At 39.1% G+C, this 26,757-nt stretch overlaps 1 protein-coding gene across 2 annotated transcripts in view; it reads left to right on the top strand.

The window, feature by feature from the left end:
• Positions 1-25,880, top strand: part of LOC126190788 (polynucleotide 5'-hydroxyl-kinase NOL9) — a 70,859-nt gene extending 44,979 nt beyond the window's left edge. For both annotated transcript variants that reach the window (XM_049931334.1, XM_049931333.1), the window contains exons 6-8: positions 8,260-8,361; positions 22,592-22,779; positions 25,331-25,880. In XM_049931334.1, the coding sequence (XP_049787291.1) occupies positions 8,260-8,361; positions 22,592-22,779; positions 25,331-25,584 (544 nt within the window). In that variant the 3' untranslated portion in view covers positions 25,585-25,880. The remainder of the gene's footprint in view (positions 1-8,259; positions 8,362-22,591; positions 22,780-25,330) is intronic.
• Positions 25,881-26,757: the final 877 nt, after the last annotated feature.

Raw genomic sequence — 26,757 nt, 5'->3', positions numbered from 1 at the left:
AGGCAATAGAGGGCCCTAAACTGAATATGTTGAAATATGGAACTAATGGTAGAAAATTAAATATTTAGTTTCTTTATTGACATAAACAATTTGCACCTTTATAGCAACAATTGAAGTACACAGCAAATTTTCAGAGTGACAGGCACCAGTCTCAATGTGTGTGTTACAACATAACAAAAAATTTGCTGCATTCTCTCAAATATCCTGGCTGTCTGTTGTACAGTGAGGTAGGCAGCTAGAACTCTACCAATCACACCCTCTTCAGTTTCCACTAGTGTTTCATACACCATCAACTTCGTGTGACCCCATTTTACACATCAATTATGAAATCCCTCGCTTTTTGTCAGACATCGAACAACAAACAATAGCAGAGACTAAATCTGTGGTCGGGTGTTGCGTAAGATTGCTTCTGCATATGCAATGTTGTTTTGAGCCATGGAAATCATGTCCAGACTGTTTTTGCAGTTAGGGCTGAGGAGCTGTCTGTACTAGACCACAATCTGTTATGTTTGCAATGAACAGACATGTGGCAGCTGTTTGTGTCAGACAGCCTACGAGCTTATCGCTTAAAGGCATTAAGCATCCAAGTTAAATATAGAACTGGCAATGAAGGTGGTACTGACTACCCATAATTAATTTGGAGGTGGCATTCCAAGTGCACGCAGAAGTCTGTGTGTTGCTAGCTATTGCAGACATGCACTGGTAATGCAGACACATACTGGCATATCAGTTGCCTACTGTTACAGATAGCAAAGCTGACATCAAGCCATCTCATTTGAAGGTCAAGTCATACACTCAGCGATTGTAAGAATGTATATAGAAATGTAACATTTTTGATAGTATATTCCATTAAGGAATCAGTTAATAGTATTCCATTCAGAAATGTTGTGTAAGTAATGTGGACTGTTATTTGCACATACTCTATGTTGTGTGATAAAATTGTGTGCTCACATTCTGCTTCAATCAATAACTGTTCCTCTTTATTATTGAGCATGGCTGACCAGTGGTTTATCTGATGATACCCAAGTGCTGTGACTCTGTTGTGAGTGCTTGAGTGCCTCGTGAAGGAGTTAGCATATTTCATCAAAATATAAGAGGTATTAGAGATAAATTTAGTTAACTGCTTATAGATGTTCACTCTGGCAGCATTGGTATCACTTAAATAGTGTGACAGTTCAGAGGCTTCCTTTACCAGGATATAGATTAGCTGGCTGTTTTTCAAGGGGTTGTTTGCGGACTGGGAGAGCAACCATGTACATAAAAAGCCGTATTCCATTTGAGTCCGTACATATATCAAAGCTCTGCACTGAATATGTATTTGAATGTTGTGCAGGGGCAATTGAAGTTAGTGAAACTATACTCATGATTGTTGTTATTTATAGGTCCCCTAATTCTGACATCAGAGCATTTCTGCTCAACCTAGAGAAGGTTTTTGGTTCATTTTACAGGAAGTACAAAAATTAGTTGTGTGTGGTGACTTCAGTATTAATTTTGTATATGATTGTGCAAGAAAAAGTATGTTTTAAGGGCTCCTAAGTTCATATGATCTGATGCAGACTGTATTTTTTCCAACCAGGGTGCAGGGGAAACTCATACGATCTGATGCAGACCTTTTTTTTAACAGCCAGGGTGCAGGGGAACAGTAGCACAACCCTAGACAATATTTTCATTTGTTCTTCATTACTAGATCCACATTCTGTTAGTAAAAGGGTGAATGGCCTTTCAGACCATGATGCGCAAATTTTATCGCTAAAAGGTTTTTGTACTCAAACAAATGTTTTGTATAATCACAAACTATGCAGGAAAGCTAATCCAGTGGCAGCAAGGAGTTTTTTTTTAACCTCATCAGGGAACAAAATGGCAGGATGTTTATAGTGCTGATAACATAGATGACAAATTTAATGCTTTCCTTAACACATTTCTCAAGCTCTTTGAAAGTTGCTTTCCATCAGAGTGTTCAAAACAGGTTACTAGCAATAAAAGGCAGCCTGGGCGGCTGAGTAGTGAGATAAGGATATCATGCAGAACAAAATGGGAATTATATCAAAGTCACAATCGAACTACAGTAGCCCATTACTGTAAACTGCTCAAAATTATTTATTAGAAAGGCAAAGGGTCTGTGGTATGCAAATAGAATAGCTAATTCACAACATAAAATTAAAACGATATGGCCAGTTGTGAAGGAAGTGTCTGGTCAGCAGCACAAGGACAAGGATATAAAGTCAATATGTAGTAAAATGTTTGTTGCGATAGGTCAGATATATGTACAGTATTTAACAACCACTTTCTGAACATAGGTGGTGAATTAAATAAAAATGTAGTTTCTACAGGGAATCATATAATTCTCTTGGAAAATGGCTTTTCGAGACAGATATTTGAAATACTCCTTCATGATACTGACAAGGGGGAGATTGAGTCGGTAATTAAGTTACTGAAGACTAAGAACTCTAGGGGACTGATGACCTCAGATGTTAAGTCCCATAGTGCTCGGAGCTATTTGAACCATTTTTTTGAACTAAGAACTCTCATGTTTATGATGGAGTATCTAGCAGAATACTAAAGTACTGTGCTGAACACATTAGCTCTGTACTTAGTCATATTTATAATTTTTTCCTTTAGGAATGGCAGTTTCCTGAGTGATTAAAGTACTGAGTAGGAAAGCCTCTTTATAAAAAGATAGAAAGGGATAATGTAGACAATTTTAGACCTATTTCTATGTCATCAGTGTTTGCTAAAGTTATTGAAAAGGCTCTGTATATGAGGATAATTTGCTGTCAAATGTACAGTTTGGTTTCAGAAGTGGTTTAACAATTGAAAATGCTATATTCTCTTTTCTCTGTGATGTACTGAATGGGTTAAACAAACGGTTTTGAACGTTAGGCATATTTTTTGATTTAACTAAGGCGTTTGATCATGTTGATCACAAAATATTGCTCCCGAAGTTGGACCATTATGGACTACAGGGAGTAGCTCACAATTGGTTCACATCTTACTTTCAGAACAGACAGCAGAAGGTCATTCTCACAGTATTGATAATGGCTATGATGTGGGGCCCGAGGGGGCACAATTAAATGGGGGCTATCCCAGGGATCAGTGCTGGGCCACTCCTTATTTATATAAATGATATGCCTCCTAGTATAACAGGTGAGTATAAAATATTTGTTTTCTGATGATACTAGCTTGGTAGTAGTTGGTTGGTTGGTTGGTTCGGAGGAGGAGACCAGACAGCGTGGTCATCGGTCTCATCGGATTAGGGAAGGATGGGGAAGGAAGTCGGCCGTGCCCTTTCAGAGGAACCATCCCGGCATTTGCCTGGAGTGATTTAGGGAAATCACGGAAAACCTAAATCTGGACGGCCGGACGCGGGACTGAACCGTCGTCCTTTCGAATGCGAGTCCAGTGTCTAACCACTGCGCCACCTCGCTCGGTTAGCTTGGTAGTAAAGGATGTTGTGTGCAACATTGGCAGTGTTTCAAATAGCGCAGTTTCAAGATATAAGTTCATGGCTTGTAGAAAATAAACTAACACTAAATCACAGTAAGACTCAGTTTGTACAATTTCTAACACATAGTTCAACAAAACCTGAAACTTTAGGTACACAAAATGGGCATATGATCAAATTTCTGGGTGTTCAGATAGACAGTAAACCATTGTGGAAAGCCCATGTTCAGGATCTTGTGAAAGTAAGTGATAATATTATGAGAAGAAAAGTTGCTGCTCACCATATAGCGGAGATGCTGAGTCGCAGATAGGCACAACAAAAAGACTCTCACAATTAAAGATTTTGGCCATTGGCCTTCATCAACAATTAGACACACATACGCGTGTGCACGTACACACACACACACACACACACACACACACACACACACACACACACACACACACACACACAGAGATGCAACTCACACACATCGACTACAGTCTCAGGCAACTGAAAGCACTGGTGGGGGTGGTGGACGGTGAAGTGCTGCAGGTTATATGGTGGGCAGGGGACAGGTGGGGTGGGAGGGGGGGGGGGAAGTAGTGGGAAAGGAGAGAAATAAAAAAACTGGGTGTGGTGGTGGAATGGCAGCTGTGTGGTGCTAGAATGAGAACAGGGAAGGGCTGGATGGGTGAGGACAGTGACAAACAAAGGTTGACGCCAGGTGGGTTACAGGAATGCAGGTAAACTGCGCAATTCAGAAAAGCTGGTGCTGGTTGGAAGGATCCATATTGCACAGGTTGTGAAGCAGGCATTGAAATTAAGGCGATCATGTTTGGTAGTATGTTCAGCAACAGGGTGGCCCAGTTGTATCTTGGCCGCAGTTTGTCGTTGGCCATTCATGCAGACAGACAGCTTTTTGGTAGTCATGCCTGTGTAGAATGCAACACAAAGAATTTCTGCTCTTGTGGACCAACACCTTTGACCTATTACCCTTACCACTATTGAACACTAACTTTCCCAATGACTGATGGATTCCAAACCAACAACCTCCTTCCTATTCGCCAGGAACACACACTCACTCACCCACAATTACTTCTCCTTGGAAGGCATTACCTACAAACAAATCTGGGGTATGGCTATGGGCGCACCCGCGTGGCATCATCCTATGCCAAACTATTCATGTACCATCTAGAGAAATCCTTCCCAAAAACACAGAATCCTAAACCCCTCACCTGGTTCAGATTCACCGATGACATCTTTGCTATCTGGATCGAAGGTGAGGACACCCTATCCACATTCCTCCAGAACCTCAACAATTTCTCCCCCATTTGCTTTACCTGATCCTACTCAACAAAACAAGCCACCTTCCTAGATGTAGACCTCTGCCTCAAAGATGGCTATGTCAGTACCTCCATCCATATCAAACCTACCAACCACCAGCAATACCTTCACTTCGATAACTGCCACCCATTCCATACCCAGAAGTCCCTTCCGTACAGTCTAGCCACCTATGGTCGTTGCATCTGCAGTGACGAGCAGTCTCTCTTGAAATATACCGAGGGTCTCACTGAGGCCTTCACTGACCATGATTATCCTCCCAACCTTGTACAAAAACAAATCTCTCATGCCTTGTCTTTCCAGTCCCCCACCACCTCCCAAAATCCCACTGTCCGGCCACAGAAGAGCATCCTCTCGTAACCCTGTACCACCCAGGACTGGAGCAACTGAATTACATTCTCCACCAGGGTTTAGATTACCTCTTGTCACGCCCTGAAATGAGAAATGCCCTGCCCACTATCCTTCCCAACCCTCCCACAGCGGTATTTCACCATCCACTGAACCTACACAATATACTTGTTCATCCTTAACACAACCCCTGCTCCCAATCCCTTACCTCATGGCTTATACCCCTGTAATAGACCTAGATACAAGACCTGTCCCATACATCCTCCCACCACCGCCTACTCCAGTCCAGTCACTAACATCACCTATCCCATCAAAGGCAAGGCTACCTGTGAAACCAGTCATGTTGTCTACAATCTAAGCTGCAGCCACTGTGTTACAGTCTATGTAGGCATGACAACCAACAAGCTATCTGTCCACATGAATGGCCACTGACGAACTGTGGCCAAGAAACAAGTGGACCTCCCTATTGCTGAACACGCTGCCAAACATGATTTCCTTAATTTCAATGACTGCTTCACAGCCTGTGCCGTATGGATCCTTCCCACCACCACCAGCTTTTGTGAATTGCACAGGTTTGAACTTTCCCTGCAATACATCCTACGTTCCCGTAACCCTCCTGGCCTCAACCTTCATTAGTCACTGTCCTCGCCAATCCAGCCCCTTCCCTGCTCCCATTCCAGCACTACACAGCCACCATTCCACCACCACATGCAGTCTTTTTCTCTCCTTTTCTGCTACTTTGCCTTCCCCCCCCCCCCCCATCCCTAACTCTCCCATAAGCTCCATGGAACCTGCAGCATTTCAGTGTTCGCCACCCCCACCATACTGTCCCTCCCCCACTCCCCCACCCCGCCCTAGCTTCCTTCTTACCCCCATCCAGTTGCTAGTCCCATCATGCACTGGTGCTGCTGCTTGCAGTGTGGTTTCAGCTGCCTGAGACTGCAGTCATGTGTGTGAGTTGCATTTGTGTGTGTGTGTGTGGGGGGGGGGGGGCTATTGTTGAGCAAGGCCAGCGGCCGAAAGCTTTAATTGTGAGAGTTTTTTTGTTGTGCCTATCTGCAACTCAGTATATCTGCTATATGCTAGAGTAAATAGCAACCTTCCTTCTCATAATATTTTTATGTTCCATCCTGGATTTTCCATTGTTTTAATGTAAGTGATAGTTTGATGTAAAAAGTAGTCTACTTTGCTTATTTTCATTCGCTTATGATGTATGATGTTATATTTTGGGGTAACACTTCCCATTGTCAAAGGGTATTTTTGGATCAGAAAAAGGCAGTTTGGGCTATAAGTGATGTTGTCGACCCCTGTTCATTGCTCTGGGTACTTTGACATTGGCCTCCCAATATGCATATATATTCAGCAAAATATTGCTTGTTAACAATATCAGCTTATTCCCAAGAATTAGCAGCTTTCACTAAGTTAATACTAATTTCAATGGATTTTCTGAATCCACTGTGCATTTGCATTGCACCTCCTTGACTCTTGTAGAGATAGGTGTGCTGTATTCTGCTGCATCCATTTTCAGTAAGCTGCCACAAGGATTCAAAAGTAATCCACGTGCTTTAAAATCCAAACAGAAGAGTTTGCTCATGGGTCACTCCTTCTATCCTGTCGAGGAGTTAACTAGAAAAATTAAGCTAATTTCCATGTTACATTTTTGACTTTATATAAACTTATAGCTTGTTGTATTTTTAGGATTCATAAACATTTTATTTGATCTATTATTACTTTTCTGTTACAATTTCATGTATTGACTTGTTCCGTGACTGTGGAGATTCGTTCCTCGAGTTGATCCTACAGGAGAACACATTGATAGTAATCTTTGCCCGAGATACGATGGTGACACAGGTGTATCTCTTTTTCTCATTGAACAATCCTCAGCTTTTGAATAGTTTTCATATTAAAAGTTCATGTCTCACTGCTGTAAACCAAACTGATAATTCAAACTAATTGTAGATTTTCTATTTCAGACACAAGAAAATCACTGCTGTGGAAACTCTGCTTAGCTTACTGAAGGCCTTTCATGATACTTTTATTTTTATGTATATTTATTTCCTGTTTGTCTAGTTGTTGTTTTCAAGTGTAATAAATGCAAAAGCTCAGTAACTGATTTTATAACTTCACTGTTAATTTAAACAATGTTCCATTAAATTGCTGGTTGTTCATTATTTCTGTCTTAGGATAATTGATTTTAGTCACACTGTAGATCATGCTGTGTTGGGTGCTTCCATTAGATATTAAAGTTTATGTGTGGTCGATACTAACAACATAAATAGTGCATGACCATTAATATCTATTTCTGCTACCAGCAGGTCTTTTTTGTTTGTTGTTGTGGAGGTTAAAGTGCCCCTTAATTGGAATTGGTAATATTCATTATAGGCTACCAGCAGCATGCTTAAGGCCATCTTAAAAAGCTGAGTTTTTCAGGCTCCAGTCTTATCTGGTTTTGATTTCCAAGCAAATCACCGTTGGATAGTGGTTTAAAAAGAAAGGCAAATAAGGACAGTAAAATACTAGGAAACTAAATTACAAACTCAAACTTCTGTATGCAACTTTTATTTTGATGAGTGACTTGTTACCATCTAATGTATTCAAGTGCTTGTAATTGTGTATAGAAATCAGTTTAATTTTGTAGTTCACTTTTCCTAGTTTTTTACTATTATCTTTTTTCTGTATTTTTAAACAGAGCATCTTATGAGTGGTAGCTCAGTTGATACAAGCTTGACGGTGAAAAATATTATTAAAAAACTGATTACCAGTTATGACAGAGATGATAATTTAACATCCACAATCACAATTAGTCTAATGCTATGCCACATATTCCAACACACAAAAAATAGCAATTCTGAGTGCTGCAAAATTAGTGTAGACTTTTTCAGGTATTATCCGGGCTGTGCTTGTTGTGGTGAGCATGTGAATAGTATGCTCATTTTGAAACATTAGTGGCTTAGAACATTTTTTTAAGATAATTGAGAGGTAATGTGTTTGTGTTGGAAATAAATTGTATCACCAAGATGTGATAAACAGCTCTTTTGCTCCAAAACCTAACATATAACCGATAGGAAAAACTAATTACATGCCATCAAAGCATTATATTTATGTCAAATAATGTATTATTCTGATTTTTAAAATTTTGGTTTCAGGGGTCTAGATTCTCGGACAATGCGAGAGATTGTTATCATGTCCTATTTGAGTGGAATAACTGTGCCCCCAAACTACTCCTTAACAGAGCTAGTGCCTTATGTGTGAGTATTTTATAGAAATTGATTTATTTTATTAATAAGGGATACCATTTTTTAAAGAAACTGGAAGAGCTGTACCTTTTGCAAGTGTCTTATATGGACATTGATGTTACTATAATGTTTTATCCAATGCCCTGAAAAGTGTTTGAAAATATAGCTCATTCATTTCAGGAGCCAGCATATGGTATGAACCTAGTGTAAACAGAAATTATAATTAAATAATCTTTGCTGATTACAAAGAAAAGCTTGGATAATATTTACGGCATGTAAGTAAATTATGTGTGAAGCTCCCAAACACTGATTTGGAGATAATCAGTGAAATGTTTATAGTACTTATAAAAAAGCAGCATAAAAGTTGGGGAACATTATACAAACATGAAAACTGTACAGGTTTTACTCTGAATAAGTGGCTTTAAGAACAAAATAATACAAAATCTGATTGTGATGTTCTGTCCACAATGGCTTTAACATAAATAACAACACAATTGCAATCATGCCCATTTTCACTCATTTTACAAGGTTCTCCTAACGCCACTTCTCTTTCAATATCATTTTAGCTAAATCCCTTCTCTTTTCTTCAGATGACCTAAATTCATATGTTTGTGTTTCCAGCTGGACCTGTTGAAGATCAGAAGGTTTCACATTCCTCCTCAAGATATGAAGTTCCTTGAACTCTTCAGTTGCATTAACAGTTGATCAAACTTGCAGTACTTCTACCTATTCAGCAGTCAGTCTATCCACTGTACATTTGAAATATGCATGTTGGTGAAATTCTTATGTTTTTCAGCACTTGACTTAAAAGCCTTAAAAACCTGTTTCCAGCATAACAGTCACTATGAGTGGTGTTGTATGCATAGTTTCAGTTATGAGGCAAACTAAATATTTTGGAACTTCACACACAGTTAGCCTCTTTCATTTCTCAATGTGGGCAAAATCACAATCACTAGACATTAAAAAGTGTCCTTTCACCAAATGTTGTGTTCTGTTTCCATAAAATAACCCCTTGCTGCCAGGTAAACCCACAGAAACATAATTATCTTATTTTTGTTCTGCATAACTTCACATAACTCAAGCTTGGAGGCAGTGCCTGTAAGTTCATAAAAAAAATTGGGCATGCAGGATTCTAAATAATTTGTGTAAAATGGTTTAAAGTTCAATTAATCAGGCTTTATTGCCTCCAAAACAAGTGATAAATGGCTATCAAGTCCTTATTTACTGCTGAAACTATTATTTTCACCACTAGTTTTCATACATAAGAAGCTAGAAGTTGACTGCTCCAACCTGAACAGTATTCACATCCTGCACAGTTACTGACCCACAGTTATTCTCGAGTTACTACAACAAGTCGTTCATTGATCTTCTTAAAAAGATGTCCTGAAGTATTCAAGAAACATGCCACGTGGAGTTGAAATATGACCAGAAGTTCACACGCAAATAACTTCCAAGCTCAGAATTCTCAAACTTTCACTGAAACATTCAAAACTGTAGTTACTTCACAACTAGGATAAAAGAACTGACAGAACACACCATTTTCTTCATCTTAACAAAAATTTGTGTGGCGTGGTTACACATTGAGCTGCAAAGTATGATGGTCCCTGAGCGACTTTGGAGACAGAACTGCAGCACAAAGCACCAGCACTAAGCACAGGAAATGTTAATTCCCATAGGCTGATGATTTACGCATCCAACCAAAAGAGCTCCAGCTCTCCAGTACTCACAGTAATCCCTATAGCATCCAGTGTAATTATAAAAAGCAATTTATAAAAGAAACCCCGTATTTATGAAACCAAATTTAATTTAAATAACACGATTGATTTATCCCCTTCATGGTGACATTGGGAAAGCAGTTTGCAAAACCCGTGTGCGGTGCCAGAATCAGACTTTCCTGCAATCTGAATTCTGTCTCTTTATAAGTCAGAAATATGAAATTAAATGCATAAGTATGTACATGTAACTCGCACATCTTTATTTTTATAGTTTTACAAATACAATTACTTAACATTTCCACAAGTTGGAAAGGTTTACTAAAAAAAAAAAAAAAATAAATAAAAATTAGATATAACTACAGCCTGGCACAACTAGGCACCACTGTGTGGCTGAAGTGTGAAATAAATTGCTTTTTAACTGAGACAAGTTTGCAGCAAAGGGAGTGCAATGGGCTGTGGGTCGGAAAGACCATGCCTGTAAAAACCCTGTCAAGAAAGCAACAATGTGTGGCAGGAAAGCAACATTGTATGGTACAGTACAACAGTGCAGTTTTAAGATAAGGGTGATATAAATGGACCTAACAGAGAACCGTACTTGTCAGGGCAAAGCTATATAAGAAACTGATTTAAAGTGTGTGTAGTATATTTATATGGGTGCACCAGAGAAAACATCAACATCAAACTTTTCTTGTGTTTGCTTTTGTATAATGCACAGTTTTGTAATAAAACGTCCACACTTTATGGATGTCCTTCTCTCTCTCTCTCTCTCTCTCTCTCTCTCTCTCTCTCTCTCTCTCCCCCCCCCCCCCCCAAAAAAAAACAACAAACATAACTAACTAAGAATTTTTAGGTGATTACTGTTATCAAACTATTTTAACAAAAGTAAAAAAAATCTAGAAAAACTATGAACTGACTCCTAGGTTATAGTTTTATACAAGATTATAAATGAATACATTACAACCCCTAGCTCTACTATTGTACTACCAGGGAAGTTATTATGGCTTCTAGGTAAAACTTTATACCTCTAAAAGTGATGCCGATAATGAATCGAGATTTTTACGGTGTAATTGTAATACCAGTACAACTCTATGTATGGAGTATGAAAAAGATTTCTTTAGATTTATTGTGAGTAGGCATAACAAATCAATCAAATCATAGGTTAGCTCACTGCCCCAGCTCTCGGCTTCAGGTACGTGCATGTATGTGAGGAAAAAAATTGCCCCCCCCTCCCCCTCCCCAGATACATGGCAACACAAACTCTTAAGAGTGAATAATTCACTGCTAGGAATCAAGATTCAGAATAATCTACTAGGTGACATGTTGTAGTTGAAATTTATTATGATATCACACCTCAGTTGTCACTTGACATATGATGAGTAGTGAGACTGTCTTCACAGAGTCTCAATACTCTTCTTTAAATGTGTTAATGTCTGAATTCTACTTTTTGTCAAACCAAGAACCTTACAAAATTTTCCTTTACATTCTTGTATTACAGATCCCTCACCATCAGCCAATGTGTAGCACATATTTTCTTCTTTCATCTGTGGTATTACCAGTTGTTCGGCACCTTCCTACGTAGACAGCTGAGCAGTTTCATAAGAACCATTATTTCCTTTGGGTCTCTGCCTTATCATTTTGCAGACACATATGTGAGACATTGCATAGGAATTTTGCTTCACTGTATCTTTTAGCGAGTAGAAATCATTCAAGAACTAAAGTGTCTGGCCATGTGAAAGCTGTTTGCATTTACAGGAACCCGAAAGAGGGAAAAAGTAAATTATTATATGCATGTGCACATGCGTGCCCACACACACACACACACACACACACACACACACACACACACACACACAATATTTGAACACCAACATTGTTGTGCTAGAATGAATGTTATCTTTCAAATGCTGTAAACACTTTCCCATTGTTGTGGCACTTGTATCAGAATATATGTTGTTGGCCTTGGCAGTTCCAGCAGTTCACCAATAATTCTAATTTACATTTTTTGGCAGTTGACCTGTTTCTACTTACATGCCACATTTTTGTATGAACATAGTACGTTATAATTTTAGAAAAAGGAAAGTTCAACACAGGAGATTGTTAAAATCGCAGAGAGAGAAGAAAAACCAGATAGTTACTAAAAGGAGTCACAACACCTATTACTGCTGATAAAACTACATGAAAATAGAGTACAGCTTTTCTAGCTTTAGGCACAATAGGTGCCTTCCTTAGGAAGGAAAGCTGAATTTGATGCGGGAGATTGTATTCAGGGTAGGTGGAGAGTAATATCACTAAAAATACAGATTAAAAGGACAGTATTCCACCTTCTTTTTAGATTGGATTGGTAAGAGGAAATGAAAAGTGGAATTAATAATGGAATTAAAGAATAATGAATCAAAAGAAAGAAGGGATAAAATGGAAAAGAAAGAGAGAGAGAGAGAGAGAGATGGGTGGGGGGGAGTGGTTCTCACGGGGAATGGGAGGGTAAATAAGTAAATACTAAAAAAAGGGGATATAATTGTAACAAACGCCAATATAGAGAAGAAATGGGTCAATGTAAGCTAATGAAGAATCAACCACATGAGTTGTTTACTAGGTTATATGTCTACACTAAATGACCTTGGATGACCACAGTAAACTGGCACAGCACATTGATAGGCACAATCAAACTGTCTACCGTGGAAATGACTGACTTTCATTTCAATGTAGTAAGGTTGAGAAACAGTGCTCTGCAGTACATCTCAATAAACAAGAGTGCCAAAATACAACAAACAAGAGTGACAAAGTACTACATGAGTCATTTAGTCCTCCCACACTGCACAGTTTCACCAAACGCCAGAAGATAAAGCAATTTGTTTACCCTACATTTTTCTGTTTCTCTTTTTTCTCCATTCTCTTTTTTTTCATTTTATTTCTGTTTATTATTCTGTAATGAATTTTTCTTTGTAGATTGTTTTCCTCTTCTAATCTAGTTTTACATTTTACTCTACCCATAACTTCTGTCATGTCTAAACAATAGCTGGCACACTATTTACTAATGTGCTACGCTTGACACATTCCCTGTTTGACGCCTGCATACACAAGGCAAGCTACCTGTTGTGTATATATAGGGGGACATCTTCAGTGTTTCAACACTACAGGAGAAGTTGATATGTATGCAACTCATTGAAATGTTGCAGCTTTTCAGCACTGCCAGCTAACTGAAAACACGAGAATAGGAGAGGACATAACATTTATTATTGTTCAGGTCGAAAACATGTCCTGACAACTAGAAATGAAAAAAAGGAGGAATGCGAGACATAGAATTGATGTCAGAAAATAACAGAATGTGTTGGTGGAGACAGATTGGAGAGTTGACAGGCAAACAGAAAAAGAAATGCTCCTGGAAAACACCCACGTAAAGGAATGATGTAAATACATGCATAGTCTCTAGTATATATTTGTGTGCTTTCTGTGTTTTCATTGTAATAATGTCAGTTCCGTATTATTATTGATCTGTGAGCCACTGGATTGTAAGCATAAATTACATTAAAGATTAAATAAACAGCTAGTATTACTAAAGATCAGCAAGTATTTGTAAGACTGTACAGGTAACACATATAAATGTGCTTAAAATAAAAGTGGCAGAAATGAAATCCTTTTCTAAATATGTTGTTATGGTCATCAGTATGAAGACTGGTTTTGCTGCAGCTCTCCATGCTAGCCTATTCTGCCCCAAGCCTCTTCATCTCTGCAAAACTACTGCAACATACATCCATTTTAACGTGATTGCTATACTCAACCCTTGGTCTCCCTCTACAAAGTTTATCCCCCACACTTACTTCCATTACCAAACTGACAATTCCTTGGTCCTTCAGGATGTATCCTATCCACAGATCCCTACTTTTAGTCAGGTTGTGCTATTAAGTCCTTCCAGTACTTCATTAGACCCATCTAATCTCCAGCATTCTTCTACATCTACATATATACTGCATAAGCCACCATAAGGCACATGGCAGAGGGTACCTCATACCAGTATTAGCCATTTCTTTTCCTGTTCCACTTACAAATGGAGCAATGGGAAAATGGTTGTCTATGTGCCTCCATACAAGCCCTAGCTTCTCTCATCTTATCTTTGTGATCCTTAAGCAAAATGTACGTTGGTGGCAGTAGAATCATTCTGTAGTCAGCCTCAAATACATTTTCTGCTTTTCTCAATAGTGCCTCACAAGAAAAACATTGTCTTCCCTCCAGAGATTCCTATTTCAGTTCACAAAGCATCTCTAGCAGCACACCTTTGAAATGCTTCAATGTCTTCCATTAACGTGTCTGGTGGGAATCCCACATACTTGAGCACTACTCTAGAATGGGTCGCAATAGTGTTCCTTACGCAGTCTCCTATGTAGGTGAGCTACACTTTCTTAAAATTCTCCCAATAAACCGAAGTTCACCATTCACTTTCTCTGCTGCCGTACTTGTTCCATTTCATATTGCTTTGCAACATTATGCCTAGGTATTTAATCAACATGACTGTGCAACAGCATACTACTAATGCTGTATTCAAATGTTGCAGGATTGTCTTTCCTACTCATCTGCTTTAACTTACTTTTTTTTTCATTACTCCCAGTATACATACAGAAATGGAAGAAGTGAAGAACACAGTTCTGAAAAGTATCATTGACTGGTTTTTGGAATGGTCTCATCCTGAATTTCACAAAGACACATATATTCAGTTCTGCACCTCTAGGGGTATTGCACCAGTGATAAGTGTAACTTCGAAATTCTTAGGTGTCCATGTTAATGAAAATTTAAATTGGAAAAAACGCATTTTGGAGCTCCGAAAACAACTTAATTCAGCCACATTTGCACTTAGAATCATAACAAATTTTGGAGAGAGAGAAATCAGTAAGTTGACATATTTTGCTTATTTTCATTCAGTAATGTCATATGGAATAATGTTCTGGGGTAACTCATCTTTAAGAAAGAGGGTCTTCATTGCCTAAAGACATGCTGTAAGAATAATATGTGGTGCTCACCCGCAATCGTCTTGTAGACATCTGTTTAAGGAGTTAGGCATTCTGACTGCTGCTTCACAGTATATTTATTCCCTCATGAAATTTGTTGTAAATAATCCACTACAGTTCAAAAGGAACAGTAACGTACATAATTAGATTATTAGAAGAAAAAATGACATTCAATACTCAACATTAAGGTTGTCTTTAGAAAAGAAAGGGGTGCACAATGCTGCAACAAAAATTTTTGACCACTTATCCAGTGATATAAAATGTCTAACAGACAGAAAGGTAATTTTTGAAAATAAATTGATAAAGTTTCTCCTTGTCAACTCCTCCTATTCTGTAGAAGAATTTCTGTGTTTGTAGTGTGTAAAAAGTGGTGGGTAGGAATTGCTGACTCAATCTGTACTTCTTGTTTTCATGTCGGCGAGGGGGAGGGGGAATTAATAATAATAATAATAATAATAATAATGTGGTAATGTGTTAGAGTCCAGATAGATGTACAAATTAATTTGCAGTATGAATCTAAAATGACTCGTTATACATCATGACAATTTATTGTGCAAAATGATCCTTGGAACATGAAAGTAACTAACTAACTAACTAGCTACCATTCATCACATCAGCTAGAAATCGTATCCAGTAAGTCACCTTGTCTCCCCCTACACTCACTTAACGATGACATCTTCCTCTACACCACAGCATCATCAACAAACAGCTGCAGATTGCTGCTCGCTTTGTCTGTTAGATCATTTATGTATAGAGAGAATATGAGCAGTCGTACTACCACACTTTTCTCAGGCACTCCTGATATACCCTTGTCTCTGGTGAACATTTGTCGCCAAGGCGAATGTACCAGGTTCTATTACTTCTTAAGTCTTTGAGCCATTCACATATCAGGGAGCCTAATTCTTTATTAACAATCTGCAGTGGGGCACCATAACAAATGATTTCTGTAAATCTAGGATTGTGGAATCTACCTGTTGCCATCTATTGTGATTCGCAGAATATCATGAGAGAAAAGGGCAAGCTGCGTGTTGTACAAGCAATGCTTTCTAAATCCGTGCTGATTTGTGAATAGAAACTTTTCTTTCTCTAGAAAATTTATTATATGCAAACTGAGAATATGTCCAAGAATTCTGCAGCAAACCTATATTAAGGAAATTAGTCTGTAATTATGTGGGTCCGTTATTTTGCCCTTCTTGTATAGGGGGGTCACCCGGGCAAGAGATTTGCAGTAGATGGAACCTAAGTAAGGAGCCAGTACCATAGAGTACTCTCTGTAAAACCAAATTGGGATTCCATCCAGACTTGGCAGCTTAATTGTTTTCAAGTCTTTCAGTTGCTTCTCAATGTAAGGGATGCTTATTTCTATGTTATCTGTATTGGAGTCTGTGCGACAGTCAAACAATGGTATTTTTGTATGATGCTTATATGTAAATGTTTTCTTAAATGCGAAATTTAAAACTTCAGGTTTCCTTTTGCTTTCTTCTGTTACCACATCAGACTGGTTGTCAAGTGACTGGACAGAGTCCTTTGATTGCTAAGGTATGAGTGTGGAAGTTGTATGTTTTGCCCATTGATCTTCTTACAGGTGTACAAATTTGTACTAACTTTTGCCTGTTGACATTTATGTGCTCTTTTTTTGAAATGAAAATGCAACAATCTCTACTTCTTCAATTTTTCTGAATTTTATTATTAAACCACAATCGGTCTTTACTAGTAGACATAGCCATTATGATGATATCATGATCACTAGTCCCTGTCTCTATACTGACACTTTTGGCAAGGTCAGGCCTGTTTGCAGTTACAAGATCTAAAATATTTCCATTGTGTGTGAGCTGTTGAACTAACTGCTCAAGACAGTTTTCGGAAAACATATTCAAAAGTACTTCATAAGGCTGGCTGTCTGCAACACCTGCAGTGAATCCATAGACATCCCAGTCTATGCTTGGATAGATTAAATTCACCTCCAATTTAATATTGCACAATCTGGGTAGCTCTACACTACTGTACATAGACTTTCTTTGAATGATTCTACAGTTGGGTGACTGGTAAAAACATCCAATAATTAACTTTAGTTCACCTAGGCCTGTTAATCAATCCAGATGACTTCACAGTCAGATTAAATTTTGATCTTGATAGACACAATATTTTTGGTGACTACACTGAACACTGTCCCTCCTATGTCATTTAAAACACACACACACACACACACACACACACACACACACACACACACACACACTGCCTTGCTAAATATTTTGGAGCTTCTTACTTCAGGTTTCAGACAGCTTTTGTTCCAAGAATAACTTGAATGTGACTATTTTCCTAGATGTAAAGTAACCGAGCAAGGTGGCGCAGTGGTTAGCACACTGGTCTCGCATCCGGGAGGACGACGGTTCAATTCCACGTCCGGCCATCCTGATTTGGGTTTTCCATGATTTCCCTAAATCACTTCAGGCAAATGCTGGGATGGTTCCTTTGACAGGGCATGGCCGACTTCCTTCTCCGTCCTCCCCTAACCGGATGAGACCGATGACCTCGCTGTTTGGTCTCTTCTCCCCAAATCAACTCAACCCCAACCCTAGATGTAAAGTAAATTCAGGAACTTTGATATGAATGCACAACAATTTACAAGGTGCATTCCATAAGTAATGCGACCAAATTCATAAAAAATCATTTATTTAACATATTCAAAAATTTTCAAAATAGCACCATCTTGCGTCGATACACTTCTGGAGGTGGTGTTTCCATGCCTGGAAGGCATCCTGGAGTGTTTTTTCCAGAATGTCCTTTAGAGCGGATGTAACATGCACCTGGATGCTTTCAGTTGTGTCCCAGTGTTTTCCTTTCATGACTCCTTCTAACCGAGGAAACAAAAAAAGTCAGCGGGAGCCAGGTCAGTACCGTAGGGAGGCTGGGGAACCAATGGTGTCTTGGTCCTGGCCAGGAAGTCATTGACAGTGAAGGTGCTGTGACTCAGCGCATTGTCTTGGTGAACTTTCCACGTGTCCTTGATGTCACTTCAGCAGTGCGAGACCCTCATTGTCAGTCTTTTGAGCACTTCCAAGTAGAAAGCTGTGTTCAGTGTGGTTCCAGTAGGTACGAATTCACGGTGGACAATGCCTCTGACGTCAAAGAAGACAATGAGCATGGTTTTGATCCTGGACTTGCTCATGCTTGCCTTCTTGGGACGGGGTGATGATGGGGTGTGCCAGTCTGAACTCTGCCTTTTTGTCTCAGGGTCGTACTCAAAAATCCACGACTCATCACCAGTCATACCTGAGTTTAAAAAGTGCGGATCATTTTCAGACATTTCCAACATTCCTCGGCACCGAAGCACTCGCATGTGCTCGTGTTTGTTGGTCAACACTTGTGGGACAAGTCTGGCAGACACCTTTCTCATGTTCGAATCTTCGGTCACAATGCAGAAAACAGTTGTTTTTGACATGTTTAGAGTTTGTGCTATCAATTGAAGGCTCAGCCGTCTGTCAGACAATCGCCCACATGCATCACATTTTCGTCGACTCGTGTGGTTGATGGCCGTCCACTGCGAGGTTCATTGGTGATCTCCTCTCAGCCCTTCATGAACCACTTGTGCCATCGGAAAAGTTGTGATTTGGACAAGCAATCATTCTCAAAGGCATGCTGAAATAATGGAAACGTTTTGGTGGCAGACTTCCCAAGTTTAATGCTAAATTTGATAGCATACTGTTGCTGTACAGAATGATCCATTGTGCTGTGTTACATAAACTCAAAACGGGATTGACGGAAATACATGTCCTGACACTCCAGTCACAGCTGAATGAGACAAAGAGTGTTTTGTAGCTAATACCCCCCATCCACTTAGCCCAGCCGGTTACAACGCTGTGGTGTACTGTTGCATCAGAAAAAAATTGGTCGCATTACTTACGGAACGCACTCTGTACTGTCAAAATTTTGACAGTCGAAGGGTCTTCACTTCATATGGGATTTGATTTCGCTCTCTGCGTATCAGCTGGCAGGTGTTCATCAGAGGACCTCAAACTAATGCCTAGCCTTTTTTTTTCCTTTTTGAAAGAAAAAAAAAAGTGTGCTCCAAGGGTACTCTGCTACCCAAGTAGCCATTTCCTTCATGTAGTGTATTCCTGACATGTCAAGGGGAGTTCTACAATTCTCCATCACATAACACAACTCTAGAAATCTGCAGCCAAGGCCATCACAGAATGAATGGAGCCTTTGGTTGAGGCTCTCCACTTCACTCCAAACCAAAGGATGGATGGATGGATGGATGGATGGATGGAAATGTTTGTATGGGCGCACAACAGGAGGTCTTTAGTGCCTGCATAAAAACAGATTGAGACGAGTGTCAGTAAAATACACGAAACAAGAAGATAAAACAGCACATAAAATGCAGGTACTAAAAGCTGGAAAACAATGAAAGTAACAAAAGTTGGAAAAAAATGGACATACCTGCACAGAAGCACGGAACGAAGTGTTGTGTCAGTAGTAAAACATTAACGACAAAGGAAGAAAGTGGTAGAACACGGTCGATTTTGGGAATGATGCAGCAAATTGTGAGCTCCGTTGGCTTCTTGTGAGCAAGGCCAGCAGCCTCCTGCCAGCCACTTGTATGAACTGAGACTACCTCAGAATCCAAGTGACAGATATCATTGGTGCTGACATGAACCGCAACTTGCAGATGACTGCACCCTCCACCCTCGATAGGCACTACCGTTTTAGCCATCACCATTCCCCACCACTTTGTGCTCATTGTCATCAATCTTCACCATTTCCTGACCGAATGCCCTTTTTTTAACTACCTATGTTCTAATATACATATGCCATCTTAGTTATCTGCGGTTTCAGCAAATGACGCGTTGGCTGTCGACTGAGTTTTACCCTTTATCCATCGTACCTCTATGGGGAAGGACATGTAATTTTTAGTTGTCTCTACGGCATATTTTGTGGACCTTTCTTCAAGAGTAAGCTCACGTTCTTAACCATCTTTCTTTCCATTGATTGGGCTTAACATGCAGTCACTTTTAACTCCTTTTCATATCCATGTTCTAAGGTTCTGACAGTGGTGTGTATGACCTCAGCCAGCAACAGTTATTTTGCTGCCCAAATGGCAAACCTCGTCTACTGTGCTACATATCCATCCATTTCAACTGCTCTTCCATATCCCTTACCATCTCTGACAGAATTACAAACACACACACACACACACACACACACACACACACACACACACACACACACACACACACACACCACAGTTTTTTGGTATAAGGAACTCACATCTCCTGTTTCAGAGCTATTGCATTTATTTTGTTTGGTTTCTTGCTCTAATTAGCTTTGTATCTGTATTGCACTGAAAAAAATGCAAACCTCAATGGGTATGCGTAGCATGTCTTGTTTCCATTTGCTAATAGCACATGTTGTTGACAACAGTAGTGCCCTCCTTAACTCGTTTCCTCAGGTTTGCATTCAGTATTGCTTCTGTCTAGGGTTTTGTTTTCTGGCAGTATTAGTTGCACGTTAATACTGATACACAGTTGTACTATGGATAGGTTTACAGATGAAGAGTGGGTCTACATGCACCTCGTTTATGGGTTCACTGAATTAAGAGTGGCACAGAATTAAGCTGTCCCTGCAGTGACATCAATCACATTAGCTGTACATAGTCGCCTACAAGAAACCAAATCCTGATTTTTCGCTTCCCTAATCCGATGAGACCAATGACATCGCTCTTTGGTCTCTTCCCCCAAATCAATCTCATTCTGACTTTTATGGTGTACATTTTGGCAGTTATATGTTACAGGCATTTTTCTCTTTTTTTAAGGTATTTTTTCAGGAAAGACATGCAAACAAGACTGAGAATGCTACTAAATTTTTAGACAATGTCCACCTTCAAAGCTAACTACTGCAAAGTACACATACACCTTCACAGACATATTGTAATGGCGTGGGAACTAACTTGACTGCTGTGAAGGCATTAGTAAGATCTTCAGCATACTAGGTCAGCAGTCTTCACAGACACGCATTACCTGGGAGAGAGGCAGCAACCACACAGGATAGCAATGTGGCACTGTTGAGCTCATATGCCACAGGCAGGAAGAGCTGCATGTGGCACACAGTGAGATGCTGGGGAGGCACTCACCTTACCCACTTCTTTTTAAGTGGGCATGATTACTAACCAATTGTCCATCTAAATTACTGGGCGCTGCCAAACTGAGGTAAGGAGTAGAGTTGACCACATAATGGCTGAATACAGAACTGAGCACAAGATACTTGTCTTCAGTGGCTGCTTCATAACCTGTGCCATCTGGATTCTCCACCCCCTAGATCAGTTTCTCTCTATTGCCAAAAATGGTTATTTTCCTTACAACAGGCCCTTCAATTCCATGGTCCTCTTTCTCTCTGTCTCTGCTAGCTGCTGCCCCACACCACTTTTACCCATGTACCCACGCCCACCCCACCCCCTCCCCCCTCCCCTCTCTTTACTCATTGCACTCCCACAGCTTCCTGTTTGTCAACTTCATCTTCCTCTGTTCTGTCTCCCCCTCGCAAGTCCTCACCTCCACCTCACGTGCCACATTACTTTCCTGTGTCCTTGCTGTTTCTCTCTCTCCCTCCACTAACCCACTCCATCTGGTACAACCCATGACCTCAGTTGAGCTGAGCACAGTATAGGCAGCTGGAATAATGTTACATGCAGAGGTGTGTGTGTGTGTGTGTGTGTGTGTGTGAGAGAGAGAGAGAGAGAGAGAGAGAGAGAGAGAGAGAGAGCGAGAGAGCGATGTACTAGATAGCTTTGTGGAATTCCATCTGAAAGCTTACCAACATTTTTAGTCTTGTTTATGTTCCTATCAACCGCTCAATGTCTCCACAATATTCCTTTCCTTATTTGTATTCCATTAAGGACTTTCTAATACTACATTTAGCACTATATTTAGGTGCAAGTGGCAATTATGTTGCAAGATAGTTATATCTAATTAATATGAACCTGTGCTTTGCAGTTAAGATAAGAACAGGCCATAAGTAATAGTTTGATAACAAAACTTTAGAACCAGAATATTGTAGACATAAATCAAATCTTAAAGTGCATTGAAGAGTGTTATATGATGATCTATTTTGCTGAAATACCATGGAGAATTAGTGCAGCAGAATCACATACTAGTTCTGAAACCAGAGGATTCTTTTTCTAGAGTTAGAAAAGAAATGCTGAAAGTCTCAACAAAGAGAATGCTGCATTTCATGACATACTTCCAGAAAGACAAAATCATATAGAACAGAGCCTCTAACAGAAAATTCAAACACTAAGAAGTTAATTCCGAGCTGGTGTAAAGATGATAGTTAACCACATCAAAACCCGAAAGATACAAAACTATATACCATGATAAGCATCATTGTTACAAGATTCTGAATTCCTTTTCTTTTTTCATGTTACCTAACTGTTACCTTGTAATTATACAATGTGTGAATTTTCATTTACATAACATTTTCAGTAGCACCATTATTGTTTTTACAGCAATATCTTTATCTTTTCAGGTGCAGCTTTAAAGATCTGAAACTGTGTGTTAGTCATGAAACAATAAACCCAAACTCAGTATTAAGTGTTATGAATGGCAGTTTTGTTGCACTCTGTATATGTGAGAAAGGGGAAATGCTCCAGCCAAGTGATCCAAATCTTCCGTGTATACTGCTGCATGCTCCTGTTTGTCGGTGCTTGGGTTTTGGTGAGTTTTGTCCTCCTTATGCTTGTTTTTAATACTGGATACAACCTCATATTTACTGAGAAAGTAAATTTAGCATCTTTTACATTTCTCATATTAACAAAGAAAAGCAGATTTTGGGTTTCGTATATCAAAACAAGTTTTTAATGACAACTACATTTTCTATTTTATTATATGCACTTTCTTTGCTACAAATTATTTAATATTTTCATCTTAATTCATTAACTTTACAATATTTTTGAGAAATTTCCCTTCTAATACAAATATGTGATCTTTTTCATAAGTGTTGTACCTTATACTTCTTTCTTCAGATTTCCTATTTGTATTGTGTTTTGCTAAATATCCATGGGCGTTCAATAACTATTCATTAAATGTATCTGTTCATAGTTACTTTCTTACCATTAACATTGCTTTTATTTTAGGATGGGGATAGGAGGGGGGAGAGGGGAGGGAGAGAGAGAGAGAGAGAGAGAGAGAGAGAGAGAGAGAGAGAAGGACAACGATGTCCTTGAATACATGCTGCATCACATAAAATGGAGGATATGTGGATATTTATCTCAATTGAGAGATTGTTGGAAGTCATTAAGTCTCAAATAATGCATGAATACAGTCCGGGCATTGCTTGGCCTCGATTACCCTCCCTCAAGACAAACACAAAGTTTCTGATTGTAATACAGGGTGATTCAAAAAGAATACCACAACTTTAGGAATTTAAAACTCTGCAACGACAAAAGGCAGAGCTAAGCACTATCTGTCGGCGAATTAAGGGAGCTATAAAGTTTCATTTAGTTGTACATTTGTTCGCTTGAGGCGCTGTTGACTAGGCGTCAGCGTCAGTTGATGCTAAGATGGCGACCGCTCAACAGAAAGCTTTTTGTGTTATTGAGTACGGCTGAAGTGAATCGACGACAGTTGTTCAGCGTGCATTTCGAACGAAGTATGGTGTTAAACCTCCTGATAGGTGGTGTATTAAATGTTGGTATAAACAGTTTACAGAGAATGGGTGTTTGTGCAAAGGGAAAAGTTCTGGACGGCCGAGAACGAGTGATGAAAATGTAGCACGCATCCAGCAAGCATTTGTTCGCAGCCCAGGAAAATCGACTCGCAGAGCTAGCAGAGCGCTGCAAATTCCACAATCAACTGTATGGAGAGTCCTACGAAAAAGGTTAGTTGTGAAACCTGAACGTCAGCTACCCGAGGCGATGGATCGGCCGCCAGGCAGCCCGTGACAGAGCACTTCATCACTGGCCTCCAAGAAGCCCTGATCTTACCCCCTGCGATTTTTTCTTATGGGGGTATGTTAAGGATATGGTGTTTCAGCCACCTCTCCCAGCCACCATTGATGATTTGAAATGAGAAATAACAGCAGCTATCCAAACTGTTACGCCTGATATGCTACAGAGAGTGTGGAACGAGTTGGAGTATCGGGTTGATATTGCTCGAGTGTCTGGAGGGGGCCATATTGAACATCTCTGAACTTGTTTTTGAGTGAAAAAAATCTTTTTAAATACTCTTTGTAATGATGTATAACAGAAGGTTATATTATGTTTCTTTCATTAAATACACATTTTTAAAGTTGTGATATTCTTTTTGAATCACCCTGTACTTGTCTTCTTATGTTAAACTTTTAACATAATATTATACCTCTTGATGAGTAGATTATAACATCATTTAAAATTTTCAAATTCAGTCAGTAATTTCACGAAGTATTGAAAATCAAAGTTTTGTTGTCGCTGGAAGCCTTTATATAATAGGCACCCTACTACTGACACCAGATTCCATGGTAACAATTTAGTAGTATGAAAACTTGTAAAATATCTCTGAACAACCTTCAGAGTGTTGTCAGTGGATTTCAGGTTCATCCTGTATACTCACCTGTGTACTAATGCAAGTTGGATAATTGCCTTGTTTCGCAAGTGCTCTTTAATTGAAAGTGAGTCAAAAGCTTTTTCCAAATCTATGAACTCCAGAACATTTAGTAATTCATATTCATTGCTCTATTCAGTAATTACATTTATGAACTGCAAATGATCGAATATGATATACTAAAGCCAGTTCTAAAGCCAGTTGGTGCCTTTAAGGAATTAATCTTTTTCTCTCCTGTATGGCTGGTGATAATGTTAACAAATGAAATGTGACATAAGTGTTAAGTTTCTGATTTACCTTCTTTATACTGTTATTGTTTTATATAATTTTCTAATTATATTGTCATTGTATCTTCTCACAATTCCGAATACTTTTGTTTGCTTGAGCACATTTGTTAATGTTCCTGTTATTATTTATGCAACACTAATACCTTTAGCTCAATTTATCCTTTCCTAAATCAATTTTCTGTTTGTTTCCTTCTGAAAATATGTGCTAAGTAACTTGTCATTTTTGCCCAAACTCTAGCAATGTATAAACTTTGCTGTTCCCAATATCTTACTGAAAGGCCCTGCTGTAGGACTGTTCTTTGCATTTTGTTGTACTTCTGCATAACATCTCCCATTATTATCTTGTAGTAGGACATATCAATTTGAGAAGTCATTAATTTTTTAAATATATATTTTTTAAGGTATTATTCGTGGAGTGGATATGCAAGAAAGACAGCTCTACGTGATTTCACCGCTACCTGAAAGTGAGATCCAGAAAGTCAACTGCCTGGTAATGGGAACAGTACAGTTACCTTCAAGTGTCCTGCTTAGGGAAGCCACTTGTGGCATTGTTGGTCATATCCCATACACTGTCATTGGACCAGGCCAACCCACAGGCAGGCTTTCACAAAAATCATCTTACCATTTGCTGTTGTCATCTGCAGTTGAACTGTAATGTTATGGAAATAAAACTGCAAAGGTGTAAAATGGTTCAGATACTGTGGCAGCTTTAATACATCTTCTAATCATTGTTTTGTATTTTTGTAATAAGACCTGAATATTGCACTTACTAGACTTTCATGTCTTTCCTAATTTTGCAGTGACATTAAGTTAGTGTTTTACTTAGCTTGTCAGACAAATTGCTGTTGCAAAATACTTACCATGTGCCGCTGTTTATGGAACAAACCTTCTGCAATACAAATTGTTTTATCATAAGGTAAAAGGGCAAATAAAAAAATGGCATTTGAATAATGTTTGTTAATGTTATCTACCTGCAAACCATATACATTTGTTTCCAAATAGCTTTAGTTTAAAATGTACACAGTGATATTTCACACTCTGAAAGTATACTGATTTTAACATTTTTTATCACACTGTAGTGATACCTCTAATTCCTTTGAGTTTGTATAAACTGGCTGTGTTTTTCAGACTGCCTCCTGCTTTGCATGTAACACGATGCAAAGAAAGTAGTAGTAATGGACATTCATTTAGGGAAACATTCCACGTGGAAAAAAAATATATCTAAAAAGAAAGATGATGAGACTTACCAAACAAAAGCACTGGCAGGTCGATAGATACACAAACAAACACACACATACACACAAAATTCTAGCCTTCGCAACCAACGGTCTTTCCTGACGAGGCAAAAGAAAGATGATGAGACTTACCAAACAAAAGTGCTGGCAGGTCGATAGACACACAAACAAACACAAACATACACACAAAATCCCAGCCCTCGCAACCAACGGCCGCCCTGCCAGGAAAGAGGGAAGGAGAGGGAAAGACGAAAGGATGTGGGTTTTAAGGGAGAGGGTAAGGAGTCATTCCAGTCCCGGGAGCGGAAAGACTTACCTTAGGGGGAAAAAAGGACTGGTATACACTCGCACACACACACACACATATCCATCCACACATTTACAGACACAAGCAGACATATACAGAGGCAAAGAGTTTGGGCAGAGATCTTTGTTTTTTTTAATATATATATATATAAAAAACAAAGATCTCTGCCCAAACTCTTTGCCTCTGATATGTCTGCTTGTGTCTGTATATATATATATATATATATATATATATATATATATATATATATATATAGTTATAATAGAAGGAAACATTCCACGAAGGA

Source organism: Schistocerca cancellata, chromosome 6, assembly GCF_023864275.1.
Source record: "Schistocerca cancellata isolate TAMUIC-IGC-003103 chromosome 6, iqSchCanc2.1, whole genome shotgun sequence".
Taxonomy (NCBI): domain Eukaryota; kingdom Metazoa; phylum Arthropoda; class Insecta; order Orthoptera; family Acrididae; genus Schistocerca; species Schistocerca cancellata.
This window is presented reverse-complemented; position numbering and strand designations above follow the sequence as displayed.